Source organism: Erpetoichthys calabaricus, chromosome 3 (genome assembly GCF_900747795.2).
Source record: "Erpetoichthys calabaricus chromosome 3, fErpCal1.3, whole genome shotgun sequence".
In the NCBI taxonomy this organism is placed as follows: domain Eukaryota; kingdom Metazoa; phylum Chordata; class Cladistia; order Polypteriformes; family Polypteridae; genus Erpetoichthys; species Erpetoichthys calabaricus.
This window is the reverse complement of record NC_041396.2, coordinates 204,595,187-204,621,479: the sequence shown is the minus strand read 5'-3', so window position 1 is coordinate 204,621,479 and position 26,293 is coordinate 204,595,187. Positions and strand designations below refer to the sequence as shown.

At 35.8% G+C, this 26,293-nt stretch overlaps 1 protein-coding gene across 4 annotated transcripts in view; it reads right to left on the bottom strand.

Moving 5' to 3' along the window:
- esr1 (estrogen receptor 1) overlaps nucleotides 1-26,293 on the bottom strand; it is a 248,537-nt gene that overhangs the window by 209,621 nt on the left and 12,623 nt on the right. For 2 of the 4 annotated variants that reach the window (XR_007934419.1, XM_028797701.2), the window contains exon 1: nucleotides 19,572-20,269. The exons of 1 other annotated variant lie outside the window; for it this stretch is intronic. Coding sequence is in view for 2 of the 3 variants with exons in the window: in XM_028797701.2 (XP_028653534.1) it covers nucleotides 19,572-20,038 (467 nt within the window). In the remaining variant the exon portion in view is untranslated. Of the gene's footprint in view, nucleotides 1-19,571; nucleotides 20,270-26,293 lie in introns of those variants that run through there. One more of the 4 variants, XM_028797702.2, reaches the window with a different exon arrangement.

Genomic DNA, 26,293 nt, shown 5'->3' with positions numbered 1-26,293 from the left:
ATAAATGAAGTTATGATTGAGTCTAATGTCTTAAAAAATTATTTGTTAATGTATACAAGGATGCTTTGAAATAGGAAGAGAAGCTTGAGAAGGATGGTCATCTTAACAATGTTGATTGTCCCTTCCAATGTAAGATGGAGGATTGACCAACTATTTATATCTTGTTTAATTTTTTTCTATGCAGACAACAAACTTTTGTTGAAAGGGAGCTTTATATTTGCTTGTGATATTTACCCCTAGATATTTAAACTGATCTGCCAAAATAAATGGGAAAGCATCCAGTCCCGACATTGTGAGCTAGAGAATTCACTGGAAAGAGCACACTTTTATTCAAATTGATTTCTGCTAATGCTTTTAGAACTGCTGGCACAGAATTTTTTGGGTCATATATATCCAGTGCCATATTGTCAGCATATAGTGATACTTTCTATTCAAGTCCTCTGAGAATCCACTTTATCTCTGATGCATTTCGAAAGTTGACAGCCAGTGGTTAAATTGTGATTGCAAAGAGCAAAGGTGATAAGGGGCATCCTTGTTGAGTACCACGTTCTAGTTTGAAGTAGTCTGAAATAATGTTGTCAATACAATCTGAGGCTTCTGGACTAGTATACAAGTAAAGTAGCTTGGTCCATGCACATATGTTTGGGCTGAACCCAAATTTGAGCAGTGTGGTGAATGGGTAGTCTCATTTAACCATATCCAATGTTTTTTCTGAATCTAAAGATAATAAGATCTCTGGGGTGTTAAACTTAAAGGGTGACTACATTATATTAAACAGACAACGAAAGTTAGAAGTGTCTGCCTGTAATAAATCTGGTTTGGTCTTGTGATCTTACAGAAGGAAGCACTTTCTCGATCCTTCTGGCTAGACCTTTGGAGAGTATCTTAACATCATTATTCAGAAGAGAGATTGGTCTATATGATGCATATTGAAATAAGTTCTTGTTTTTCTTAGGAAGGATGGTAATTAATGCTTGGCAAAAGATTTGAGGTAGACTTTTGTTGTGTTTAGCTTCTATAAACGTTGCTAATAATAGTGGAGCTAACGTATTTGAAAATTTTTCATAAAATTCTACTGGTTAGCCATCAGGCCTGGCTGCTTTCCCATTTTGAAGAAACTTTTGCAGTTTGTAGTAATTCTGAAAGTGTCAGAGGATTATCCAGGTCCACAGCACTAAGAGTATCTAGCGGTGGTATCTGTAATGAATCAAGAAACTCATTAGATTGTGTCTTAGCTTTTTTAAACTGAGTAGAATATAAGAATTTATAGTACTCTCTGAATGTGTAGGTTATATTTTTATGGTCAATAATTTTTTCTCCATCTGTGTTGTTAATTGCTGTTCTACTACAGACTTCATTCTTGTGGATTTGTTGGACTAAGATCTTATTGGCTTTCTCTCTGTGTTCATAATAATGATGTCATGATTTAAACATAAGGTGCTCTGTTTCTTAGTAGAGGTTAGATTGTGATTACAAAACCTGTCCTTTCCTATGAAGTGCCACATTTCGAAACCTGGCATATTCTAGATCTATTCTAGTAACTTCGCTGATTAACTCAAGATGCCTTCTTGGTTTCCGAATTATTTTTGTGAGAAAGAAATGAAACAATCTGTCCTCTTAAAATTGCCTTCAGAGTTTTCCAGAGTGTACCTGCTGCAACCTCTGAGGATGTATTTGTTTCAAGAAAATAATCAATTTGCTTGGTTATGAATTCTATACAGTTCTCAGCTAATGACAGGGAGTTAAGATGCCAGCGATGAGACAGGTTTGTAGGATGCAGTCATTTAACCTCCATTATCAGGGACGCATGGTCAGAGATTACAATAGCATCGTACTTATAAGATTTGATAGTGGGCAGAAAATTATTGTCTATGAGAAATTGTTGAGTAGCAATAATGTATGGGTGAGAAAATGGAATATGCCCTTAGGTTAGGATTTAAAAACCTCCATGGATCTGATAATTAATGATTTGTTACAAACGGTGTAATTATTTTTGCAGGATTAGATGATATCGCCATTGTAGCTGAGGATCTATCCAGATCCGGATTTAAAACACAATTAATGTCTCAGGCAATTATAATTTTATGAGTGTTCACAATGGGGATAGATGCATTTTAGTATTAAATAGATTGCTCATCACCATGACGTATCGCTCTTCAAAGTCTTATATTGCATCTGACACTACAAATGGAATAGTTCTGTGTATTATGATTCCCACACCCCTGGTTTGCTTTGTATAGCTGGAGAGAAAAATTTGGCCAGACCACTCTTTTTGCAATCGAATCTGGTCCTTACTTAGTAAGTGGCTCTCCTGTAAAAAAACTATCTTGGCATTTAGACTTGTTAGAGTACTTTCTTTCTCTTTAATTCATGATTGAAACCATTTAAATTCCAGCAAGCACTGTACTTTTACTCTCTAACTTGTATTTTCTTGTATTTTTTAGCAGTTTTTTGAAGAATTTCTGTAAAGGTTGTAGAAAACCTAAATGTATTTCCAGGTCTTATATATCCTGATGCTGCTTCTCATTTTTTTTGCTTAGGACCCTTATTTCTTTCTTTATTTCCTTATTGTCCATCTTTATATCTCACTTTATATTACTTATGTCCACCCCCCAAGTGAGGCAATCATTACCTTCAACTCAGAGAGTGAGTTTCAAACTTCCTCGATCTCCGTAGGCGGAGTTGCAAGTCCAGAGAGGGAAGATGCGACAGACTTGCTGGGGGTATCAGTTGAACATGGGGATGAAAAAGCTGTGCTCGGCTCCCATAGTCCTCCTGGCATCGATGAATACTCCTTGCCCTCCTCACTTGCAGTTTTGCTCCCACTAGCGCTCTCAGCTGGAGCCAACGCTATAGCATCAGGTCCTGGGAGGTCTGTACATTCTCCCAGCTGTTCCAGGTCCATCTCTGGGAGGCCATACTATGAACCTGAGGCTGGTTTAGACTTTGATGGGACTTTTGCTGTCTTATGCTTTTCCTTTTCCTTCTGAGCCCTTTGTTTGCTGTCATTTATCTATCATTACCAATAGACTACATTAATTCAAAATTAGCCTTAGAAATCAGATTGAAACTCGAATGTACTTAATATCTGCCAGCTTCATGTATTCTTTGTCTTTATTTCAGTGATAATACAGTAGCTTCAAAACATCACTGTTATCTTAAATGCTCCAACTTATGCAAACTACTTTAATCAGGCATTTTTTTACCCTCATTATCATTAGATTTTTAACAAATGTTTTAGCACATATAAATATTTTTCAGTATATTTGAAAATTTGGAATTATGATAAAGCTTTTCTTCCCCATGAACCTGAATTGAATTAATCAGTATCCAAAGCAAGTGGATGGATGGATGGATGGATGAATTGTTCCTTTACACTCATACGTGTCACCTCTTGCTTTGAATATGGTGGGTTCACATGGCAACTGTGCACATCTTTGCTGACCATAAGGAGCTTGCTGCAGAACATGATTCTCAGACCCATGAAGAGTGATCATGGTATTTCTGTCCCAAGTTTTCCAAGGCGTATTGAAAAGCTTTGTAAGATTTACTAGATTGCTTCTGGTCAGGACCATTCATCTCAGAGCAAATTACCAAGGGTAGCACATCCAGTAGCACAAGGCTCCTGGTAACATACTGTAGATTTACTGATTTTCGATGTTCTGTCTCAGTAAGACACAGAGAAAAAGAGTTTAATTAATTAAAGGATCAGGAGATGAAATGTGGTTGAAAAAATAAGAGCAAGGCACAATACCAAAAAGACAAACCAATTTTTCACCAAGCCAAATATGTAGGACACGAATCAGAAACAGAATCAGAAAAAAAGACACTGAGAATGCATGTATAGCATTTTTATCCAAAATATGGATAAATGAGAATCACAAGAGCTGGAACTGGTTGTGCTGATAACAACATGCACTGTGCAATCCCATGAAGCTCTGAACAAGCTATTATTGATGCTCTGCAACACCAGACTTTCTCCTGTGAAGAATTTTAGCATTTTATAGTTTCTAATGGGCGGCATGGTGTCACAACAATAGCACTGCTGCCTCACAACAAGAAGGCCTGGGTTCTTCTGACATGGAGTTTGCATGTTCTTGTGGCATTCCTCCCAGAGTACAACAACATGTAGTTTAGGTGGACTGGCAATGCTAAATTGCCCCATGTGTGTCTTTGTGTTCACCTTGCAATGGACTGGTACCCAAGGATTGTTCCTGCCTTGAGCATTATGCTTGCTGAGATTATTGTATAGCGACCCTGCTCAGGATGAAGCATTGTTTAAAAAATGGATGAACAGTTTCTGGTCTTCCAAAACTCCAAGCTTTGTTTGATTTTGTTTCCTTCTACGTCATACAAAAGCAACAGATAAATGCAGGCTGTAAAAACTCAGATTATGATTGTAGTGAATGTGCAGCTAGAAACAAACATACTAGTTTAATTATCCATCAAGTATTAAACCGGCTATACACAGTTCAGGTCAGAGTCTATCCTGGCAGCACTGGGCAAAAGAGAGGACCCTTCTGTAAGCAGGGCAACAGTCTATCTCATGTCACTCTCATTCACTAATACACGACCAGTAGGGAGTTAGAAAATAATCTAACACATAAATTTGGGTGAAAAATAGAGCATTCTGCCTAGATGGGCTTGGCTAGCAATCAAAATCAGGCCTCTGGAGATGTAAGGCAGCATTGCTGTGGAAATTTCATTGGATTATTGTTCTAAAGAAGATCTAGTTAGCAATTACTGTAGCTGTGAATTCCACAGCTCCACCAAAATAATACGGATTTTTGTATTGTTTCTTGATTTGTATTATGAAAAGCTCAAAATTGATCAAATATTTGTAAAACAAATTTTGTCAATACAGACTCCCGCGACTCTGTGTTCGGATTCAGCGGGTTGGAAAATGGATGGATGGATGGATGGATTTTGGCAATATCAAAATCATAGACTAAAATGGAAATTATTTCTATTTTATTAAAGAACTTAAAATTATTATTAGTAAAATTAGTATTTTGTTATTACTGGTGATAAAATGTCATGTTGCATACTACAAAACACATTTTATATTGTAATGAGAGACTTTTTTATTATACTGGCTGCCATTATGCCTATTAATAGGGCCATTGCAGGGCCCACTCACAATTGCATGCACTCTCTGAAGCGGCCAAAACCAGAAGATGAATGTAAGCCCATTATTGATGTTTTTCAATCATTTGAAAAAAAATAACTTTACTACATTATTTGGCAAAAAAGTGTCTTTAATCATATAAAGTATTAGGTATTTAGAAATCAAATTAAAAATAAGCTTCAATGTTCCAACAATATGGATTTCGTTTGTAAAAAAGTATAAAAAAAATGTCACTTGGCAGTGGTTTGGGTAGTTTAGTTTTTTAATTAACCGACTGTAAATTTCATGAGTGATTACTATTGTGAACAGTGCTATTTACTTTACAAAATGAAAGGTTATTCTGTGAGAGTGAAACATCGATAGCACCAACATACCGGGCTTCAGCAGCAGTGCAGCATCATTAAGAAGCTGAATAGTTTAATATTTTAGTATGTGCTTTTCCCTTGGCCGTTATTTTAAATCAGTTCCTACAAGTGGTATTAAATAAACTAATTTTCTCTAAGTTAAATTACAGAAAATGTGAAAAGCAAAGTGATTTGTTCATATATTATAATAGAAAAATATGACTGCCTAAAATCGTTAATGCTGATATTAATTTGGGAAAGATGAAGGATTTAACATATTTTTTCATTCATCCTTCTGTTTTAATTAAACAGTACTGTACTGGCAATACAGTAAACAAAGGTAAATAAAAATGTACTTTTTTAATAGATTATATGGAATGTCACCTACAAAGGTATTAATTTCGAGTTGTTGTTGAAGGGGCTGTGGACACTCACAACTATACAATTACATTACTTTAGTCTATTGATGAATAGATAGATAGACTTGAATTTTACTAAAGAACAAAAAGTATTTGAAAATTACAACTTCATTTTATTCTTCTGGAGTGTAATATGGACAAAGTAAATGTATGAATTAGCCTACTAAAATTTCATCAAGAAGCTCCATGATATCCTACTGTGCCTAATATGTGCTTGTAATCTAATAATGTAATATACAGCAGCAACAAGCAGAACCAACCACAATATACATGTCAGTGTATTTCAGAGTTTGTTCATGATGTGTACATACATTGACACAAAGGTACCATAATTAACCTAATCTTAAACCCATAGACTGAATCTTTTATAAAGAAGGGGAGAAATTAGCAGTTGCCCACAAAGTCTTCTGAGTCTGATAGTGAACAGGAGTTCTCGTGCTGTGGGTAGTCAATGCTACACCACTGTGCTGCCCTATATGTGTAAAGGCCAGGTACATACAGTATTTGAAAAACGTGCTTATCAGTATATGAAAAAATATGAATCTTGTTTTTGTTTAGAACATTTTCTCCAGCCTTTTAGCTCTTCAGATGCAAACATCCCATACCCTTAAATAGGCCTTAATTTGCTTTTAATTTCTCAACGTATCTAATGAATGGTAGACAAGCTTTGGGGAAAATCAAATGGTATATTATGGCAACATTTTTTTCTTTTTAACATAATGTAATAAGAACAAGTATCTTTTTTGCTTTGTTTTGTTTTGTTTTTTTTGCATTTTAGGGTTATGGATTTTGCAAAATGCATTGCTTCTAAAATCTGTAAATCCCTTAAATGGTAGAACTCTTTCCAGTCTCTAGTGAGAATGGCCCATGAAGAATTTTTCTTTTATTTGTGCAAGAAAAGAAATAACATCTGTTAAAGTGCTGCCATTCTTACCTGTGTGCCAAATTTCCCTCTGGAGGCAAATAAAATTCTATCTAATATCTGTGCTATAGCAGCCTGCATTTGTTTTCATATGTTGAACTTGGTATGTTCCTGCTCACCCCTACTAATTTGTTAAACATTGGTATATTCCTAGCTTATTTTGTACAGTATGCTCAGTTTCTCATTAAAGTGCACAGATTTAGATCTTTTCGCTGTCTTGAGATTATCCTATCTGTCCACATTTTTTACAACAAATAGGGCAACACACACTCCATAAGGACCGTGTCTCTGAAGGCATGTTTCTTTATCATGACATTCAAAGAAAGGAAAAACTAACTTCAAAATGGCCAGACATTTCATACAAAATGCCCCTTTAAATATATGTTGAGTGTTTAGGTTCACATTAATTTTCACAGTACTATAGTACAGTGAAGGAAGAGACTGAAATGAAACATTTGAAAGTCAAGTACTCCAGCACACTACCAACTAGGGCTATCATGTTTATATCTAAATTTCAAGTATAATCAATTGTATATAACACTTTGCATTTTTAAAAGTGAATTGAAAATATTAAATGTCCTCACTCAGAATCTTTTTATCCTGCAAGCTATTTGTAAAACTCAATGTTTTCTTTGCACATCATTCCCAGGGACAGCTTATTTATATGTTTTGGATGAAAAACTTTCTATTTAGTGAGAAAGAATGTTCTCTTCATTTTTAAAGTAAAAAGGTGCGTGGTGAGGCGTCATCCTGCCTCTGAACTAGCAGACTCGGTTGTCTTCAGTTGCCAGCAGCATATGGAAGCTATTGTTACATAATTCAAAAGAAGAGTTTAAAATCTTTACACATATAGTACAAACGTGATGTGATCTAAGAGAAAGCAGAAAAGCATATTCATTGTGCTGTGGGTCTCTTTCTACGTGGCACCCACAGTGAGTCCGTGAAAATTTTGCATTGAAGAAACACCAGTAGAAACTGTCCACTTTTTTCTCCACATCCTGATTAGTTTAAATCTTGCTTGAGCAAAATAGTTGTTTAAACAGGTTAGAAATGTACGCATGGTGTAACATCCAGGTGTGTTTGAGAACTCTGAAAACTGTTTTGAAAGTCAGGGCCTTTACATCATCAAAGAGACAGATGGCACATTTTTGTTTATTAAATATTTTGTAACATGAGTCATATTCAAAAATAACAGTGGTAATAAAATGCACTTATGTGTATTTGAAGAGTGCATAAAATACATGTTTTGCATTAGAATTTTACATTATCATTAATATAAAAAAATTAGCCCAAGTAGGCTTGTAGCAGCCAAAATATCTTTAATATACATCAGATTCCAGCTCAAGCGATGCAAAAATGACATTAATTGATGTACAGTTTTTAGTTTTTGGCTGTGGAGGGTTAATGGCTAATTCTATGTAATATTTTCTAAATTCAAAATCTTCAAAAGAAGTAGATGATGGAGAATTAAAATCTATCTGGAAGATTTCAGCCAAAATTGCTGGCTGTGATGGATCTTGATGGTTAAAAGGTCATTGTGATGCTTTTCAGACCATTTGCAGGTTCAGTGAAATATTAAGTCATTATTATCAGCAGATAATGCAGCTTTGACCTTTTTTTTAGTGTAATGTGAATACTGAGCACACTTTTATTCAGTGTATGCATAACAACAACAATGTATTTCTTGTACAGCGCAAAATCTCACAATGAATGTCTCAATGAGCTTTAACAGGTCCTGTTTTTGACAGACCCCCGTCTTGACTCCATAAGAAGACAAGACGAAATGACAATTAGCAAAGCCTCACTCAGAGAGCTTCTTTCCACTTCAAAATCATTTCAACCCAGGTTAAGTGATTTTATGGTTTCTTTGCTTGCAGTTTTTACTTTTTTTGGTTATGAAGATCATTTAACTTAACACCAGCAGGAGAATGAGATGGTGTGGCAGTGGTTTGTGCAAGCAGCTAATGTGACAACGAGATCCCTTGCACAATCAATCACTTGTACTGGAGATGGGTTTTGCTATCAGGAGCAGCTATCAGGTGGTTGAAGGAGGAAAATATAAGTTTTGAATTAAAGTTCAAACAGTAAGCTAATTTGTCATTGAGGTCTTACAGAATGAGATGTTGAAAGATCATCAATGCTTTCAGATGGGAATTTTTCAAATTTTAAAAAATTTACAGTGCTCTCTAGTCAAGATATCTCAATGAAAACTTGCGGAACAAATTTCCTTGAAAAATTAGTGTACCAAATTTCAACAAAATCAGTTCACTGGGGACTGTTTCATGCGGGGGAAAAAATAGCAAACAGGTCAACATAATGGCAAAAGGAATATTTCACATTTTATGTCAGTGCACCTAAAAAGACACAGAACAGTTTTTCTAATATTTTGCTATTCTTATTTATTTTAAAAAGTGTAATGCTAAAAAGAATTTTGTATCAGTGTTTTGAGTTTGTAATGAACAGAGCTGACACCACAGTTCTGTTGCAGGATTTATTGTATTCATGTTTGCTTGATTATTAATACCAGTTGTTCTATGGAATTATTTGTGTTCATAACTTACACAAATGACATTGACAACAAAAGGTATTTAAAAGACATAAGAGTGTTGCAAACTAAGTTTGAATGTCCTTATTTTCATTCTATATAGTTAATCTATAACCTATAAGACTTCTCATTACTGTTTTATTTTACCATTGTTTTTATGATGTGATTTTTTTCTCCATTTTGTATCATAATTGCTGCACTTTTGTCTCTGTTTCTGGTGGTTTGTGGTTAATATGTCTGTTGTTGCTCCTGCTTAAGATGTCAGCTCTTGGTACCTAAGCTTTTGGGTTTATATAACAACAAACAAACCTTTGCTAGTATTAATGTTAGGGAAAGTCTCTTTAGTAACAGCTTTGACTATGATTTTGATTCTTGTTTTAGATTTTTAGCTAGTGTTTTGTCCACAGAACTTTGCATGTTTAAATCACTCATCTTTTGGTTTTGCACCTTTTGGTCAAGCCATCTTACATTTTAGATATAGCAAAAAGAAAAGCAAAGGCTATGAAAAGATATCCAATTAAATAAATAGTTAATGGGTTATCATGGAGTGGCACAGTGGTGACCACAGTTCTGAGTTCAAGCCCTGAACAGGGTGCTGTGTGTGTGGATTGCGAGGGTTTCACTGTTTTTTTCCTCAAATGGTAGAGATGGGAAAATGATACCGAAGCATCGAAGCTTGTGTCAGTCAATCTGAAGCCTAGTGAGTTGAATCACTGTGTCGGACCTTGTGTCAAGACACCACTGTCACGTGACCAGTGACGTTTGAAGCTTCGAATGTCATCAGTGCTTCACAGCGCGCTTTGGCTCTAAATTAACAGGTAGCCTATATAAAATGCATCATTCTTATTCAACATTGTTGGGTGGTGAGAGAGAGAGATTTGGAGAGCTTTGGTGACAGATGGAGACTAACGGTGGAAAATGGTATTCAAGTTAAATAGTATAAATGGACAAGGACCTTAGCAAAGTAAAATGAACACAGACTTTTCTGACCTTTTACTGGTGACATGAGACTGAAACAGTGCTGCTTCACTTGTGCTCTTGAGAGCTTGCCTTGACCTCAGTTAACCACCAGATGTCGCTGTTCATACTGGGGCTGAGACTTCAAACCTTCGAATCTTTTTCGGCACAAATAGAAAGAAAGCCTCAACGCTTCATGAGGCTTCATTTTCCCATCACTATCAAATGGTAGGTTAACTCAGAGGTTATCAAAGTCGGTCCTGGTGGCCCACTGTGGCTTCAGGTTTTGGCTTCAACCAGATTCATAATCAGTGACAACTGGTAACACTGATCTCAGTTAATTAGCTGGTATTTATTTTTCTCTTCTCTTATTCTACATTAAGAAAGCACAGAGGCATGATTTTTACATTTATAAGACATTTAGAAATACTTCCATTTTTGCTATAGATTTAAATTCTTATCTCTCTTTTGTTGATTTCATTATCTTGTACCCTTTCTCTGTGCAGTTTGCTCCCTTCATTGTATCTTAATAATGACAACTAAAAATGAGCAGAGCAGACACCCAGGTAAACAACACCGAATCATGAAAGGCTGCAACTACTTTAGCGTTAGACCCACTAATTAGTACATAATTAATTAATTAAACAATTAGAACACCCGGAAAAATAGAATGAAAATCAAGATGAAAATATTGTAATAAAGAAAAAAATGTGTATTATTCGTATATAGCTGCTTAGTACATTTTAATATTTTTTTTTTTACCAAACTTAGTTGTCTAATTTCTATATTGTTCACAAAACACAGAATCTGGCAAATAACAGTTCACTTAATTAGCCCAGGAGTTCAATTAAAAACAGAAACTGATTGGAAAAAAAACCTGCAGCCACAGTGGGTCCCCCATCTGAATGAAGTACTATAGACTGGCAAGGGCATGTCCTTAAATCAACAGGTAAATGAAATGAGACAGAATAAAGCTTGGTATCAGCCAAAAAAACATGATGGATCTCTGCTTGTTCATAAAGTGAAAGAGAAATGCACATGATATGGTTAACATTGCTGGTTTACTACTGAAACGCAATTTATAGACTATACTGTATAAGAAAATCCAATCACTCAAAATATTAGACCCTTTCTAAACCATTTTAAGAACCATAAATTCCAGGGACTTGCATTAAAAAAACAAAAACCAATTAAAATGAAAAAAATACTTATTGGAGAACAAGGCTGAAATTCCCAATTTTTTTTTTACAGTTTTTATTTTCATTTCATTCTTTCCTTTATCTGTGATTATTTTACTTTTTCTATGTCATTGAATATTTTAGTGTCAGATTGATATCCTTAGATGTGCTGCCAGCACAGACTGAAGTTCAACTCCCTGTTAACCTGTTCTGGAATAGAAAGTTTACTGAAAATGGCTGATGGATGGATAGGATTGTAAAGAAAACAGTGTGTTTTTCTGAGTGCAAATAAAAATGTGACTTTGTAAGTAAATTAATATGAAAATAGAGAGTGTGCAAGGTGTTCACGTGTAGGAAATGTCAGATCTGCCATCAAAAGAAGTCGAGTCGTTGGTCCACTTTTATGTCACTCTAGCTGAATCAGTTTGTTTTGTAAATTGCATACAATCATTACATATATTTAAAATATTGAACTAAATATTAATAGAATTAAAGTATTTTAAGTATTGCAGTTTCAAACTGATGTATGGTGGATGGTACTTTCAAATGTCATTTTTGGGTCTTTCTGTTGATGCGTCATTGAAGTGTGCGTTTTTTATTGTTAAGATGTAGCAAGTGTGCGCCTATCTTTGCCTTTGAAGTATGAGGACTAGTTGGATTTTTCTTTGTTTTTGTTTAAGATGATTTTTCCAAGCATTTCTTTAATGCAGTGTTGCACTCTTTTGGAGCCATCTGGAAGCTGGCTTTGTAAGTCAGTGATGGCAAGACGTCAGTTAATGTTAATTTGGCCACAGAATTCACTTGAGTCACTGGTTTTCTCATGGATTCGATCAGCTGCACTCGGCTTTTTCTGCTGTTTGATTTGATACCAGCATTAAGTAACTTGCCACTGGCTTCGTTTGGTTGCCTTGGTGACACAACTGTCCACAAGAGCCAAGACACAAGAGAGCTACTCATACTAAAACAAATAAGAATAACCTTTGGGAAGCATTTTCATTTTTATTTTTATCTTTAGGTATGCTTTTGTGTTTAACCTGATGTAATTTGTTCCCTTCAGTTTTCTGTAGCAGTACAGGAATGACTAAACATACTGTATGTAGTGTTCTTGCTTGACATTTCACACTGCACAAAGGAGGAAGACAAGGGTAGAATTTATTATTCATCCTTAGGCAAATCACAAAAAGATTGATGGGTGAATTTCAAAATACAAGGTTTTTTTGGATCAAATCCCACTTGTTTTATATTTTGGAGACTTTACAAAAACACTTAACCTGCATATTTCTAAGAAAAGGCTGGTATTTTCTATTGTACATACATATACAGAGTGTTGGATGGTGCTTATCATTAATAAGGTTATGTAAAAATTATGTTTATTTTAGGCTGTCTGATTTTGCAACTGTAATCTTTTATAATAGTCAGAGTTGCTGTATGGGATTCCACATACTCTCGTTCATACAGGCATTAATATTCAGTATTTTATTGTCATGAATTAGCCTAATAGTGTATTTTTGTTCTTAAATTAGACATTGGAGCCCTTGAAAGAAATAAAAATGAAGACAGGAGGATCATGCAAACTTCACACACAATCCAGATTTAAACTGGTTAACATACTGTATAGTGTATAGAAATCTATGGTATGTTATTTATATCACCTTATGACCTAGTCTGTTTCATCCATTAAACCATTCATCCTTCCACTTTCTGAAAATATTCCTTCCAACTTAAATTTGCAGTTGGCCAGAGATTATTCTAGCAGATCATGCATAAGCCAACTGAATTTGGACCGACAGTTCTTTGCAAGGCTTACTTTCTGACACATCCACACACTTAAACATCACCAGTTGGCCAAACACATATGTTTTTTTGGTTATGGGAAGAAAGAGCAGGTGCACCTGAAATAGGACTGGCCTCAAAATACATCAAGAAAAGATGTTAGGTTCTTTTACAGTTTAATATATCTACAGGCAAAATGTCCTTACTAATAACACTTGGCTGCTTGTATTAAGAGTTTGTTCAATGTTTTTTAACTTATTTTTGTCACTGTGCAAGCACTATAATGACCAGTATCTTGTATCTTTTTCTGAGGAAATGGGCACTCACTACAACTTCTTCTTCTTCTTTTGGTTGCTCCCGTTAGGGGTCACCACAGCGGATCATCTTCTTCCATATCTTTCTGTCTCCTGCATCTTGTTCTGTTACACCCATCACCTGCATGTCCTCTCTCACCACATCCATAAACCTTCGCTTAGGCCTTCCTCTTTTCCTCTTCCCTGGCAGCTCTGTCCTTAGCATCCTTCTCCCAATATACTCAGCATCTCTCCTCTGCACGTGTCCAAACCAACGCAATCTCACCTCTCTGACTTTGTCTCCCAACCGTCCACCCCAAAGGGAAATATTGTAGTACTCTCCAATGAAAGTGTGATGACATAATTTTTAATGTAATGTAATAACATAGTTTTGTTCATTATTAAGTCCTGTATTTCTTAAAATGACATTATTTGTAATCTTTGGCATCAAATGTCTTCCATCATTTAGTAATTGCACTTGTGATATGTTTTCAGTAATGCAAAATTCAAAGATTTTATTTTTGTGCATTTATTAACTTATCTATTTACTTATTTTTACTAGTTTAAAGATTTATTGTGCTGGCCTTGCTCTCCTTCTCATGGGTGGGGGTTGATTTGTTATTGTTAAACTTGACTTCCTTGTATGGAATGTTATTTGATTTTAATAAAATCAATAAAATGCCAAAAAAATTCAGTGTTCTGGATTGCTTGACCACGAAAGTCCAACATAAAGCTACTTTTTGAAACTGTGTTGGTCAAGATGATCCCATGTGTTTCCTTAAGAGGCATTAGCTCTCTGGAAATGTGTTCTTTTAAATAACCTGAATTATAAATTATTATAAATTAAAAAGGTATTATCCTACCCCACATGCAAAATGACGGTTACAAGCTTACACGACAAGTCAGGATAATTCTAGCTCTTTATTGACGGTTTCACGCGGCATTACAAACGGGAAGCTTATGACAGACATATCAAGCCGTGGGAATCTTGATCTGTGCGGTCCATCATCTTTCGTCGCCACACTGAAAGGATTTTAGCCGGACAGAAGACATAATCTTCTGCCCGGCCTCGGACGGAAGACATACTCTTACACTTGTCGTGTAAGCTTGTAACCATCATTTTGCATGCTGGGTGGGATAATACCTTTTTAATTTATAATAATTTATAATTCAGGTTAATTAAAACACCGCAATATAAAAGAACACATTTCCAGAGAGCTAATGCCTCTTAAGGAAACACATAGCTATTCTAAAGGGAAACTGTAAATGTTTTAATACGAATGGCATATCAAGATCTCCTTTGTTGTCTAATGTGATCCGCAGAAGATGTACTACATTACCTTTCTTGTCGCCTGTTAAAATTTTACATGTCATAGCCATGTAACAGATCAACAATGTTCGCGTTAATTTGTTTGACTACATTGTTTCTCGGAGCTAGGATTGCCCATGTACTCATTTCTTCTGTTGATAACCCTTTGGAATGAAATTTTTCAATAAGATTTGGACATAATAAGTCTTCTTTTATTGGGAACTTAAAACAAGAAAAACGTAAAAATTTATAACAGCTGAGAGTACAGGAACTGTGTCTGACAAAAGCATTTACACGAATGAGAGATGAGAGGACCGTGGGTGTGGTCTCGTTAACCGAGATTTTCTTTTATCTGCTTGTTAACACAAAGAGTTTATTTCTCCAAAATAATGGTTGCAACTTAATATGCACAGAGACCATCAAGAGAGTTTACTTATAGCTTAACCAGACTTCAGAATGGGTAAGAAGTGTGATCTAAGCAACTTTGACAGTGGTATGATAATTTGAAGAGAATGACTAATTCATCCATCCATCCATTTTCCAACCCGCTGAATCTGAACACAGGGTCAACCCATGTTAACATAAAATCCACAAATACTCATATAACAGCTGTTCACAGCAGTTTTGTGTAGAAGGGACAAACAATGAATCACACCTTAACATGGTGGGCTATAACAGCATAAAACCATACTGAACTCCTTTCTTGTCACCTTAAAACAGTAATGTGAAACTGTAGTGCTAATATGATCACTAAAGCTGGGTGGAAAATGTCAGCTGCTCGGACGAATCTTAATTCCTTCTTCTTTGATGTTCAGATGAAGAGGTCCTAATTTTGAGTAAAGTACATATATCCCTGGATCCACTCTGCTTTGTCTTAGTTGAACAGATGGAAGGTGATACAGTAGCAGTGTTGCTATGCTTTCCTGTCAAACATTAGGTGTTTAAATACCAGCACAGCATCATTTAAATGCCACCATGTACCACAGCATAGTTGCCGACCATACGCATCTCTTTATGACCACAGCATACTTTTTTCCAAATAGATTCTTAGAGAAGGTAACATAGCATGGATCATCTTACAGTTGTTGCTGTACAAACATGACAGTGTCTTCAGTTTACTTAAACACCCTGGACAGTCCTCAGATTTCAATTCATTTCAGCAGCTTTGGGATGAAATAAAATGCAATGATTTGTGGCCTTAATGTGTGCCAGACATTCTGGAATTGTGTGATCCTATCAAGTCAGTCTGGATCAAAGTCCAGGCAGCACCTTGTTGAATGCATGTTTTGCAAAATGCCTGCTGTTCTGTTGGCAAACTGGGTGGTCCTAATAGGTCCTAGATAAAGTTACCAATAAGTATTGTTTTTTGGCAATGGAACAAACAATTCATGAATATAACAAAGTCTTAAATGCAGATGGTGAAGAAAAAGCAGAAAAGCAAACACATCAAGAAAATAGATGTGCATGTTAAATGTTAAAAAATGTCTTTTTATGTAAGAATTTAGATTGGAGATGGAAGAAGCATTAAAATATGAAAGTAACCAGAGAGCTCAGTGATGAGTTTTGTTGTTAATTTTTTCCTTTCTCTGTGCCAGGACTAATTTTTTTATTTATTTATTTAGTATTTTTTTGATACTCATTTCTTCTTTTATAGCTCTTGACTCTTTTTTTTTAAAGTTAATTATATGGTCTTATAGACTTTCCATACACTTATGTTCTTAATTTGTTGGGTTATATGTGTCTTTTTATTTGCCTATTTTAACTGTGAATTTCCCCAAGCAAAGCCCTATCAAAAAACATAAAGAATGGCAAGTATGCAGTCTGACATAATCCATCCACAGCATCACAACATTTACTTCACACTAGAACTAATTTACCTTACAATGCTTAATGTTAGAAGAGAGAGGAAGTGTGAGATAGAGTTTTCATTGCCAAAGAAATACTGACATGTTGCCGTGCCTTCAGTTGCAATGCTTTCAGACAACCTGAACCTTTTGATTCCTGGCCAGTTCTACATTGAAACATTTCCTGCTTGTTTGTACCTATAATGTAATTATTTGTAACATTTTTGGTTAAGATGGCAAAAGAAATAACACAAGGTGCCTGGATGTATATGTATCTGCTTCACAGAAGTCATGGCATCTTGATCTGTACCAGCAGTACAGATCACGTACCCCTATTGCAGAAACAAAGCCAGGAGACTGCCACTTGATGTTTACATTGTGTTGACTAAACATAAAACAGCTTTCATTCTGTGTCAAGTTTCATGTTTCTTTATCAGTGTTTGTTGTGTATGGCACGGTGATATGTCTGAGCATCAGAGGAGGTGAGCTTTCCAAGCATCCTTGGCATGTTTTTCTATGGCTCTGATGTCTCATAATGTTGCAGCTGGTGCAGACTCGGAGCAGTGGCAGCCGCCGAGCCACACGCTCCCCAGCAAAGCAGTGGTTTGTGTTGCACAGCATCCTGAAAAGAGCAACAAAAGAAGCCTTGGCACTCTTGGAAAACTAACTGATTTGGAGAATTACTGATAGAGAGATAGAGAGCCATGGCTGGGATTTTTACATATGTACATTTATTACATTATTTACATTTACAGAAATCAGAAATATGTCAGATTGTACGTGCAACCCACCACTCCTAGAAATGACAACATCATTTATAGAAATTCTGTCATGCATGGTATGTGTTGTGATATCACGAAAATCATGCATCATGAGCAACAAACATGACGTTTAGTGTAAAACTTCATTCATTTTTAACCAAGAATTTTCAAATGCTTAACCAAACAAATGGTTATCTGAAGCCTAAGGTACATATGGAAGGAGCACCTTAAAAGGACACAGCAGAACTGCAGTTAAAAGAACTGTCCACCTTTTCAAAGCACTGTAGCAGTCAGTGACATTAGTACTCTAAATGATGCTATTTCTGATGAATACGCCAGTCTTTTTCACGTTTACTTCTCGGTATATCAGTTATGTTTTTAATATTTGTATTGTTAGAGCTAAACTGCATGTATAATCCAATTAGTGTTTTATTGTAACACACATGGGAGGATTTATGACTTTTTTTAGTAATGCAAAATGGCTATAACTGGTGATTTCAATTTTTAATATATTAAGTTTTTGTTTAAATAAAAAACATGATTAGTCTCTTTATGATGAGAAATACCTATTATTCTATTGTATTATTTTTATTGTTAATTTAAAAACGAATCTGTCACAATTTTCAATATGCCAGAGTCCAGACACTCTCTCGCTTCATTTTTTTCTGTGTAATGTACTTTCTTGTTAAGTATTTCTGAGTAGTTTGATTTTAAAGAGACATTTTGAAGAAACACAAGTTCACATAGCAATCTGTAATCAGGGACATCAACTGATTTGGTGGTGGTTTTTCCGTAAGAAATTGTCCTCGGGAGACTGCTGCAAAAAAAAAAAACTATTTTGAAAGGCGTTATATTAACAGACCCAATTAGCAAGTTTGCATAGTCCATTGAATTGAAAAGAAGAAACAAAACTAAAGCAATCACTATAAAGGTCGAAATGTTAAATCAACATGTGTAATTAAGCCCCGAGTACAATTAAATGAAGGAATCAGCCTCGAGTTGTGAGTTTCAAAATCCTTAATTTTTTTGTCTTTCAGACAAGTGATTGCATTTGCCAGCAGCATGATAAGACTTTCCATTCTTGTATCAAATGCTGTAGATCCTTCAGTTAAGTCCACATCCATGAGTACAGAGGAGCGGAAAATGATCGTGCCCCTTTTTTATCTAAACAGTGTATTTATTATTTTAATATAAGTACAGGTTCCTCTGTAATAGTCTTTTAAAATGGTTTCAAAGTATAAGAGATTTTTTAGAATATATGCTATGGTGGTTATTCACCACATCTGTTAATCTGCCAACACACAAAGTGGCATTTAGGTGTAATGAGAAAGCAACAAGTAGCAGTTTAAGTTCACTGAATGTATTAGTAGTTTGTTACTTAAGAAGTCAAAAATACCCTTTAGCCAGAAGTACCCATTCAAACAGAACAATATGGTATTATTTGATTTTAAGCCTGCACTATACAGAAGGAAAATCCATCCCTAATCTAATTTTGCATCTTTGAGGAGACAGTGGAAGTGCTGGCAAAATACTCATCGATTTTTAGGAAAGCTGTGCCTATAGCTGCACCCAGAAGCATCCTCTCCACCTTTAGAACAGAAAACTATTTTCACCCAGGTTTTAAGCCTCCTTCCTCCTCTAAAGCATACCAAATAAATCTCAAACACTTCAGACGCAATTCCTATCCCAAATGTTAACTTTTAGTGGTTCTAGGTGGCTCTCCTTTTACTTTGTTCAAATCTTGTATATGCGTATGTGTCATTTTCTTCCTTTGAAACCTTAAAAATGAGGAAGGGAGTGTCCAGCAGTAATTCTAACAATCCCCTTGTATATATTACGCATTCATCAGTCAGTTTCATATATTATACACTTTAAATTGTGACATTATCATCCCTTCTTTGTGTTGCATTCTTAACTAAAAGCTTTAAAGTAAGGTGGAATTCATTCATATTGTGGAAATGCTAATTTTGTAATGAATAAAAACACCTCTCTTCTTCACAAGACTAGCAGTTGCATGTATCATTACAACTTTTATAGTTACTCTACAAGCCAGTTTAAAGTCACTCTCAGACTTGGCTGGCAAACACAAAGCACGTACCTGAACAGAGGCATGGGGGTGGCCTCCCTCAGATGGTAACTTCCCTGGTCGCTCTCCAAGTAGTAAGGGACCCGCTGGCTGTGGTGGTGGTGGTGGTGGTGGATAAACGGCGAGAGCTGTGGGTTGGAAGGAAGAAACAGCATGGGGCTGGTCTGCACACTCCCCAGGGAGTGCATATTTCCCTCGGGAGCTGAACTGTGTGGCTCTGGAGTAGTTGAGTGGTATCCCAAAGTTGCCGAGTTGTAAAGGGGCCCAGCAGCAGTAGTGGCAGCAGCAGCAAACTCATACGTGCCATCCAGATAGCCAACCGGCGTGCAGGTCCTGTTTTCCTCCAAGTACATCTCACTGAGTGCCTTTTCACAGGGTAGTTTTGCGGGTGTGCCGCTGAATGCCTCCAGCTCTCTGTTATCAGTCTTGTGGTGCAGCAGTGCCACTCCGGGAGTCTTGCTGTAAGGTGGCCTGGCCATGATTAGAATAAACAGATAAGTGCCATGTTTTGTGCGTGTGAACGTGTGTGTGTGTGTGTGTGTTTGTGTGTGTGTGCATGTGCATGCACGAGAATTTAAGCTTCCTTTCTGCCTCTTTTTCTTTTTTTTTTTTCCTTTCTCCACGTTCCCACCTAGTGGCTCAAAAGAATATAATCCATCTCTCCCCAAAACTGAAAGCCACTCTCAACTCACAAAGAGATGTGCTGAATCTGTTGTGATGTACCTTTTTTACTAGGAGCAGCCCCCACCCTTCCACCCTCCTTTTTACAATTGGGTTTCTAAGTAGGTGCAGGAAATGAAGCAAGAGAGAGCTTAATAGTCAAAAAAGAAAGAAAAAAAAAACAAGACTTTAACTCCCCATTTGGGCTTATATGCATTACAAAGATGCTGGCAACAGTCCAGGGCAGGCTGTGTTCTCCTGGCACTGCCTTAAAATATCACATCAGGCACATATAATTTAGTGGGGCTCCTCTAAAATAAATCTTTGACCAGAATGCATAGCCGAGCTCAGTGAGAAATGAAAACAGTCTTTTCTTTTCTTTTTTAATGTGAAAAACTAAGCATCTCCTATCCACAAACTACTGGCAAATTGAACACCGGTGAACGTTCATTCTCTTTTTTCGGAATTACAACCTTGTATTTTTCTCCGACTGTCTTATTTACTTGCAGGCACCTCTGCAGTACAACAAGCTGAGGTTTGTTTTCTTTTGATTAATACAGAGTCGTCCATGTATTCTGACTGTCAGTTCCAATTTAGAAAAATGTCCGACTACTCTGTTAAATGTGTATCATATTTCATTTTCTTTGACTTATTTAAATGAAAGACTCCTGAAAATGGTCACTTTACACGTGGCTTTCATAGTTTGCAATAGAAAGAGTAGAGTGATGACCAGAGCCATTATTGGCTGTTTATGGAAGAACAAGTCCATAAGCAGCTCATTATATCAAGCCGACATAAACCCAAATTAAACAGCATGATTTCTTTTTTTGTTTGAGTCAGCTTTTCTTTCTAATATTGGCCAGAAGAAATTTTTTAAGTAAATGTCATAGATTGGTAGACCTGCTTGTAATGCCATGGTTTGCCACTGGGGGCATGCAAGGTACATGCATGAGTGTGCATTTAAACTTGGAGGTATGTACTTGCTTATGATTTTAACACTACACACAAACTTCTAATTACTTTCTTCATACTGTTAGTTAATGGAAGGCCACCAGTCTAAGATTTAACAGTGTAGTAAACTGATTGTTTTAATCTCAGGGAAATCTTTTTAACTTAAGGGACCCTTATTTTACTAACTTTAAGGGTTGGGGATAGACCTTAAAATTTTTAAGTCATTAATCAGCTTCTACTCAAAGACTCTTAACCTAAGCGAGTCAGAAAACATGATTTTAAGGGTCTTTTTTAACATAAGGGGCCATATTTTACTAACTTTAAGTTAAGGGTCAGGGTCATGAGTGGGTTACAGCCGCAAACTACCTGAGTATCTGCATCACTACAGAATGAGAAGTTAGTCCTGTCAGACCATGAAGGAGAGTTTTCTAAAAGTATATGCGTGCTTTAGATTTTTATATATCTATTTGGCTACTAAAAACCCTTTTAGGTTCTCAAGTGCGTTGTGTTGAATTACTTAAGCAAAATCTTGACAAATAAAGAAATCAAAAAATGTGTATTCAAATAAGTTTTACATAACTATATTAAAACTTGGACACTTTGAGATTTTATAATTATGTCAGTATGAGGAGAGTAAAACCTATTTTTTGGGTGTGAGATTCATAAATCAAAATTAAGGAAGAAAAACTCAATCAGAAGCATAATTTTTAACAAGAATAAGGAAAAATGTGGCAGCATGAAAAATGTTAGGCATGCAGTCTTGGGAGTATAATAGAATGTTAGGCATGTAGTCTTGGAACTAAAATAAACTCCATTTTTAAGTGCAACAAAAGTAAAATATGTGTGTGTACAGTGGTTAAAATGAGATGACACTTACTCCTACTACAATAAACAGTGGACCAAGAGTGCAGATTTAATCATTGTGGAAAGGATCAAAGCTATTAATGGAAGATTATAAAGGGAACACCTTTTTCAGAATATGCAAAGAAGTCATTATTTAAGAAACATTAAATGATTATTATTGAAAATAGATCTTTATTTTTCTGTATAATATGCTTCACAATTAAAGGCTGTTTATCTAACAAACTTTTATTACTTGCTTATCCCTACATTAATTCATTTTCAGGACCTCCTTTTCAGTTAATTGCATTTTTATATAGTTTTCTTCACGGAGTACAGGCTTAGAGCAGTTATATATATTTATAACTATAAGGTGCTGATAGTAAATTATACAACCGATACTTAAGCCAATGAAGCTCTTTGAGGATTTGGTCCAGGTAATGATAGGTGGGGAGTGATACAGTTGTTAACTTCTTCTACCTGTTTAACCTTAGGATGAAGAGAGGATGCCCCTAAGGATGTCATTTCCGTCCTTACTCTGGAAGTCTGACCCCTTCAGATACGTTCAGACCGGAAGCTTGCGTTCATTCATGGATGTGCTACCTATGAGGACAGATTCTTCTAATAAAAAGCAACCTCTAATGGCTGAGGGAGCCATATTTTGGACCAGATGGTTTCTGCATTTGCATTTTCATTTCAGCTCTTTATTTCTTTACACCAGATTAAAGGGGGTATCCCTTCTGGGACCCCAACTCTTTAACTATTCCAGTCTTTATTTGTTACAAAATAATCACTTACATTATATTAAAATTGTAGTAAAGTAAAAGAAATCAAACAAAGTTTAACTTTGCAGACAACTAATGTTATAATAGAAATACGACCAATTGATTAATGTTAAGAATTGGGAAACTCCTTTTGGCAGGTTTGATTTTTTTTTTGTTTTGGATAATGTTTTGAAGTTCATTAGATTTTTATATTGAGAAACTTAATTCTCACAGTTTATTTTTACACACGAGTTTCAATTGCATTTCTTGGTTTAAGAAAGATTTTAATTTGTTTTTATTTAAATTTTAAATGTCACATTGCCATTTTAGAAGCTGTTACAGGCAGATAATGTGATGCTAGGGGATCCCGCCTGGCTGCTAAGGACCTGACTCGTGATATGAAAACTCGCTAATAAATTACACTGCAATGTTGGAGCCCCTTTGTTTGAGGATGCAGATTTGATCAGTGAACAAGTGGGCTTCGATAGTGTTCTGGTTTTGACTAATCACTCTTTTGTCCTGACTTAGTTTTTGCTTTAGTGTTTTGGCTCCGGAAAAATAATAGAATTTTGGTGAAAGACTCTTTGCAGTTGTTCTCTGACTGCAATTATAGCTAAACCCTCTGGCTTAAAACACAACTTCCAGTTCTTACAAAATATTTCCTTCTGTTTTCAATTTTATTCTCAGCATTTTGGAAAGATGTCTTTTTGCATTTGATTGTATTCCTTTAGGAAACACACATCACCTGGTTAGCTGCTTTAAATGTTGTAGCATTTGCTCTTAAACCTATGGCCAGAAGATTACCAAAGGTAATCAATTTGGGGAAAAGATGGGCAGTGGTTGTCCACATTGTGAAGTTTTCAGGACACTTTATGCTCTGTCAAACAAATACCTTAGTGAATAGCATTCTGAAAAAAATAAACGTCAGGGAGTCTACTGTCAGTTATAGCTGATAAAGTCACAGTTTTATTTACCTAGATCAGCCAGACACCATCACCCTACCTGGACGTTCTAAATTCTTACAAGGATGTGCTGGACAATATAAAAAGAATGACTATTTGCATCATTTGCAATAAAGGGAGATAAGATATAACCTGGCAGCGTAAGTAAAAAAATTTAGATGTGTAGGCTTTGCGCCCTGATGCTGATCTTTCTGCTCATAAAATAGATCATTATGATATCAACTGACAAGAAAAATTCATAATTAATTGCAGAATTTCGGTATTTGAGGGTTGCTCTAGACTGCCTCTTTCTCTTGCATGATTTGGCTCAAAAACTAATCAGCACATCATCATCTCATAACAGACTTAAGTTTTGAGTTTGGTATTTTTCAGTCCAACCATTTTAGTTCTAGACCGTCCTCAATCAACTGTAACACACAAACACACACGCACCCATCACTGAGATATCGACATTTTCGGTATCAGAGGACTCTAAAACATCGAGATCTGTCGAAAATCGAAGATCAAAATTTTTGACGAATATAAAGTTTTTGCTCCTCCCCCACAGACGATAGATTATGGTCGGGGAAGGCACAAAGCAGAAAGTAAGAATCAGATCTAGATGGCAGGTGAGCCAAGCTCATGCAAACTCACCCACTCTCACTTATACAGGGCCACTCAAGCACAGGTAAATATGTACGCTCCGTAAACCCAGTGGATGGGTCACAATTCAGAGCTAGGTGCTGTAACCTCAGCCCCATATTAGGACTGATTGTACAAATTCCATTTGGATATCAATGCTAGTTCTTCCAAGATCTTTTCAGCATAAAAGTCATGATCCATGAGAGACACAGCAGTTGTATTTCTGATACATTGTTTTCACTGTGTGCCTATCCTGACCATACTCATTTTTGGACTCCTCTTTATTTCATGTTGAAAAGGATGCATAAATCAGGAAAACATCCCAGACAATATGCAAACCTTGTTCATTATTTTTCTAAAATGTTTTTGGATTTTCTTGTGTCTGAGCTATTAAGGTATACTAACAATTTGTGAATTTAACATTAACATTTTAATAACTACTAAAACTTTTTTTTTAATTTAAATTGAGAAGCAGGAGCTATAGTATGACAATAAAGCAGCTATTTTTTTCTGTGACTGTGTTTTGCTGGAACTTTTTCTGCCCACATCCCTAAGACGTACATGACAAGTTAATAATCCCAGTATGAGTAGGTGTGTGTGGCCTACAGGAAATCAGCATTGTTCCTAGGGTTGATTTCGGCCTTGTGCCTTGTTGCTACAAAGATAAGCTCCAGATCTTAAATCTTCATTGAATGAAATAAGGGGGCTTGAAAAACAGGAGGATAGATGAAAATCAATTTATTGTAACTAAGGACAAGTTATTTCAATCCTACTTTTACATTTTATGCAATTTACACATTCAAATATTCTTTTTCACCATAGCACACCAGTTAATTTAGTTTCTTTATAACTCTGGGACTGTGGTTCAATTCCTAGGAGCACTTGCTGTATGTTTTTGCATGTTCTACCCATTTTCAAATAGGTACCTTCCAACAGTGCAATGAGCTTGTTTTATTTTGATAGAAAACTTCAAATTGACCTTGTGTAAATGACAGCACCTTGGCATCTGAAACTGGCTCTAGCTGGCAGTAGCTCTACTGCCACATGACCCTGAGCAGGAGAAAATGAGTATAAAAAATGAAAGCGAGGCGTAATGTACAGAATATAGCTAAAGTCTCTGTTTCTTGGATATAGATCTTTACATAGTCCTTAAGTTCTGCTAGTCCTTAAGTAAACACAGTTAAAGTCTAACTTGAAGCAGTGTTGGTTTGATTGTGCTTGTGTTTCAAGGCTTCTGACTTAAAAAGGTAAAAGCAGTGGATTTTCCTAGACAGTATAATACAGACAGAATTAACTTTCAGTTGACTGCAACCTGGCACACAATTCACTGCACTTTCAGTATTAACTGTACCTGCTTAGTCACCTCTTGTTTTTTCACCTAAATTTAGTTAAGGAATAGATCTAGGTGTCACATCCTTGTATAAATAAATGAAGAAAGCATATTGTTGACCACTCTGCTAGGACAAATTAATGTTGTTCTTACATCCAGAAGAATGCCTAACTAGCTGTGTTGATGGTCCTGACCATGGCTGACATAAATAAAATTCAAATTTTCAGTATTGTGCAAATGCTTTCGGTCACCCAAGAACATTATTTTTACACCTAGTAATCTGGCCAGCAAGAGTTTATTTGCCATGAAAACACCATATAAGTTTAGAATTAAGACTGACATAATGAAAAATAGCAAGAATGTATTTTATTCTTACCTAATTTTATTTGTTCTCTTTTCTTGTAACTTTCTCTTTGACATGTCACTTTGATACACTGGTGTTCAATAAAATAATCTCTCTATTAAATAAAAAATTCCTGGGACGAGACGAAACTTTTTATCCTGGGACAAGACAAGACTTTTTCAGAGAGAGAATATAATGTCCCGCGAGACGAGAGTTTGTGTCAAGAGATTTCACCAGGCTGGAAATAAAAGACAAAGAGTAGA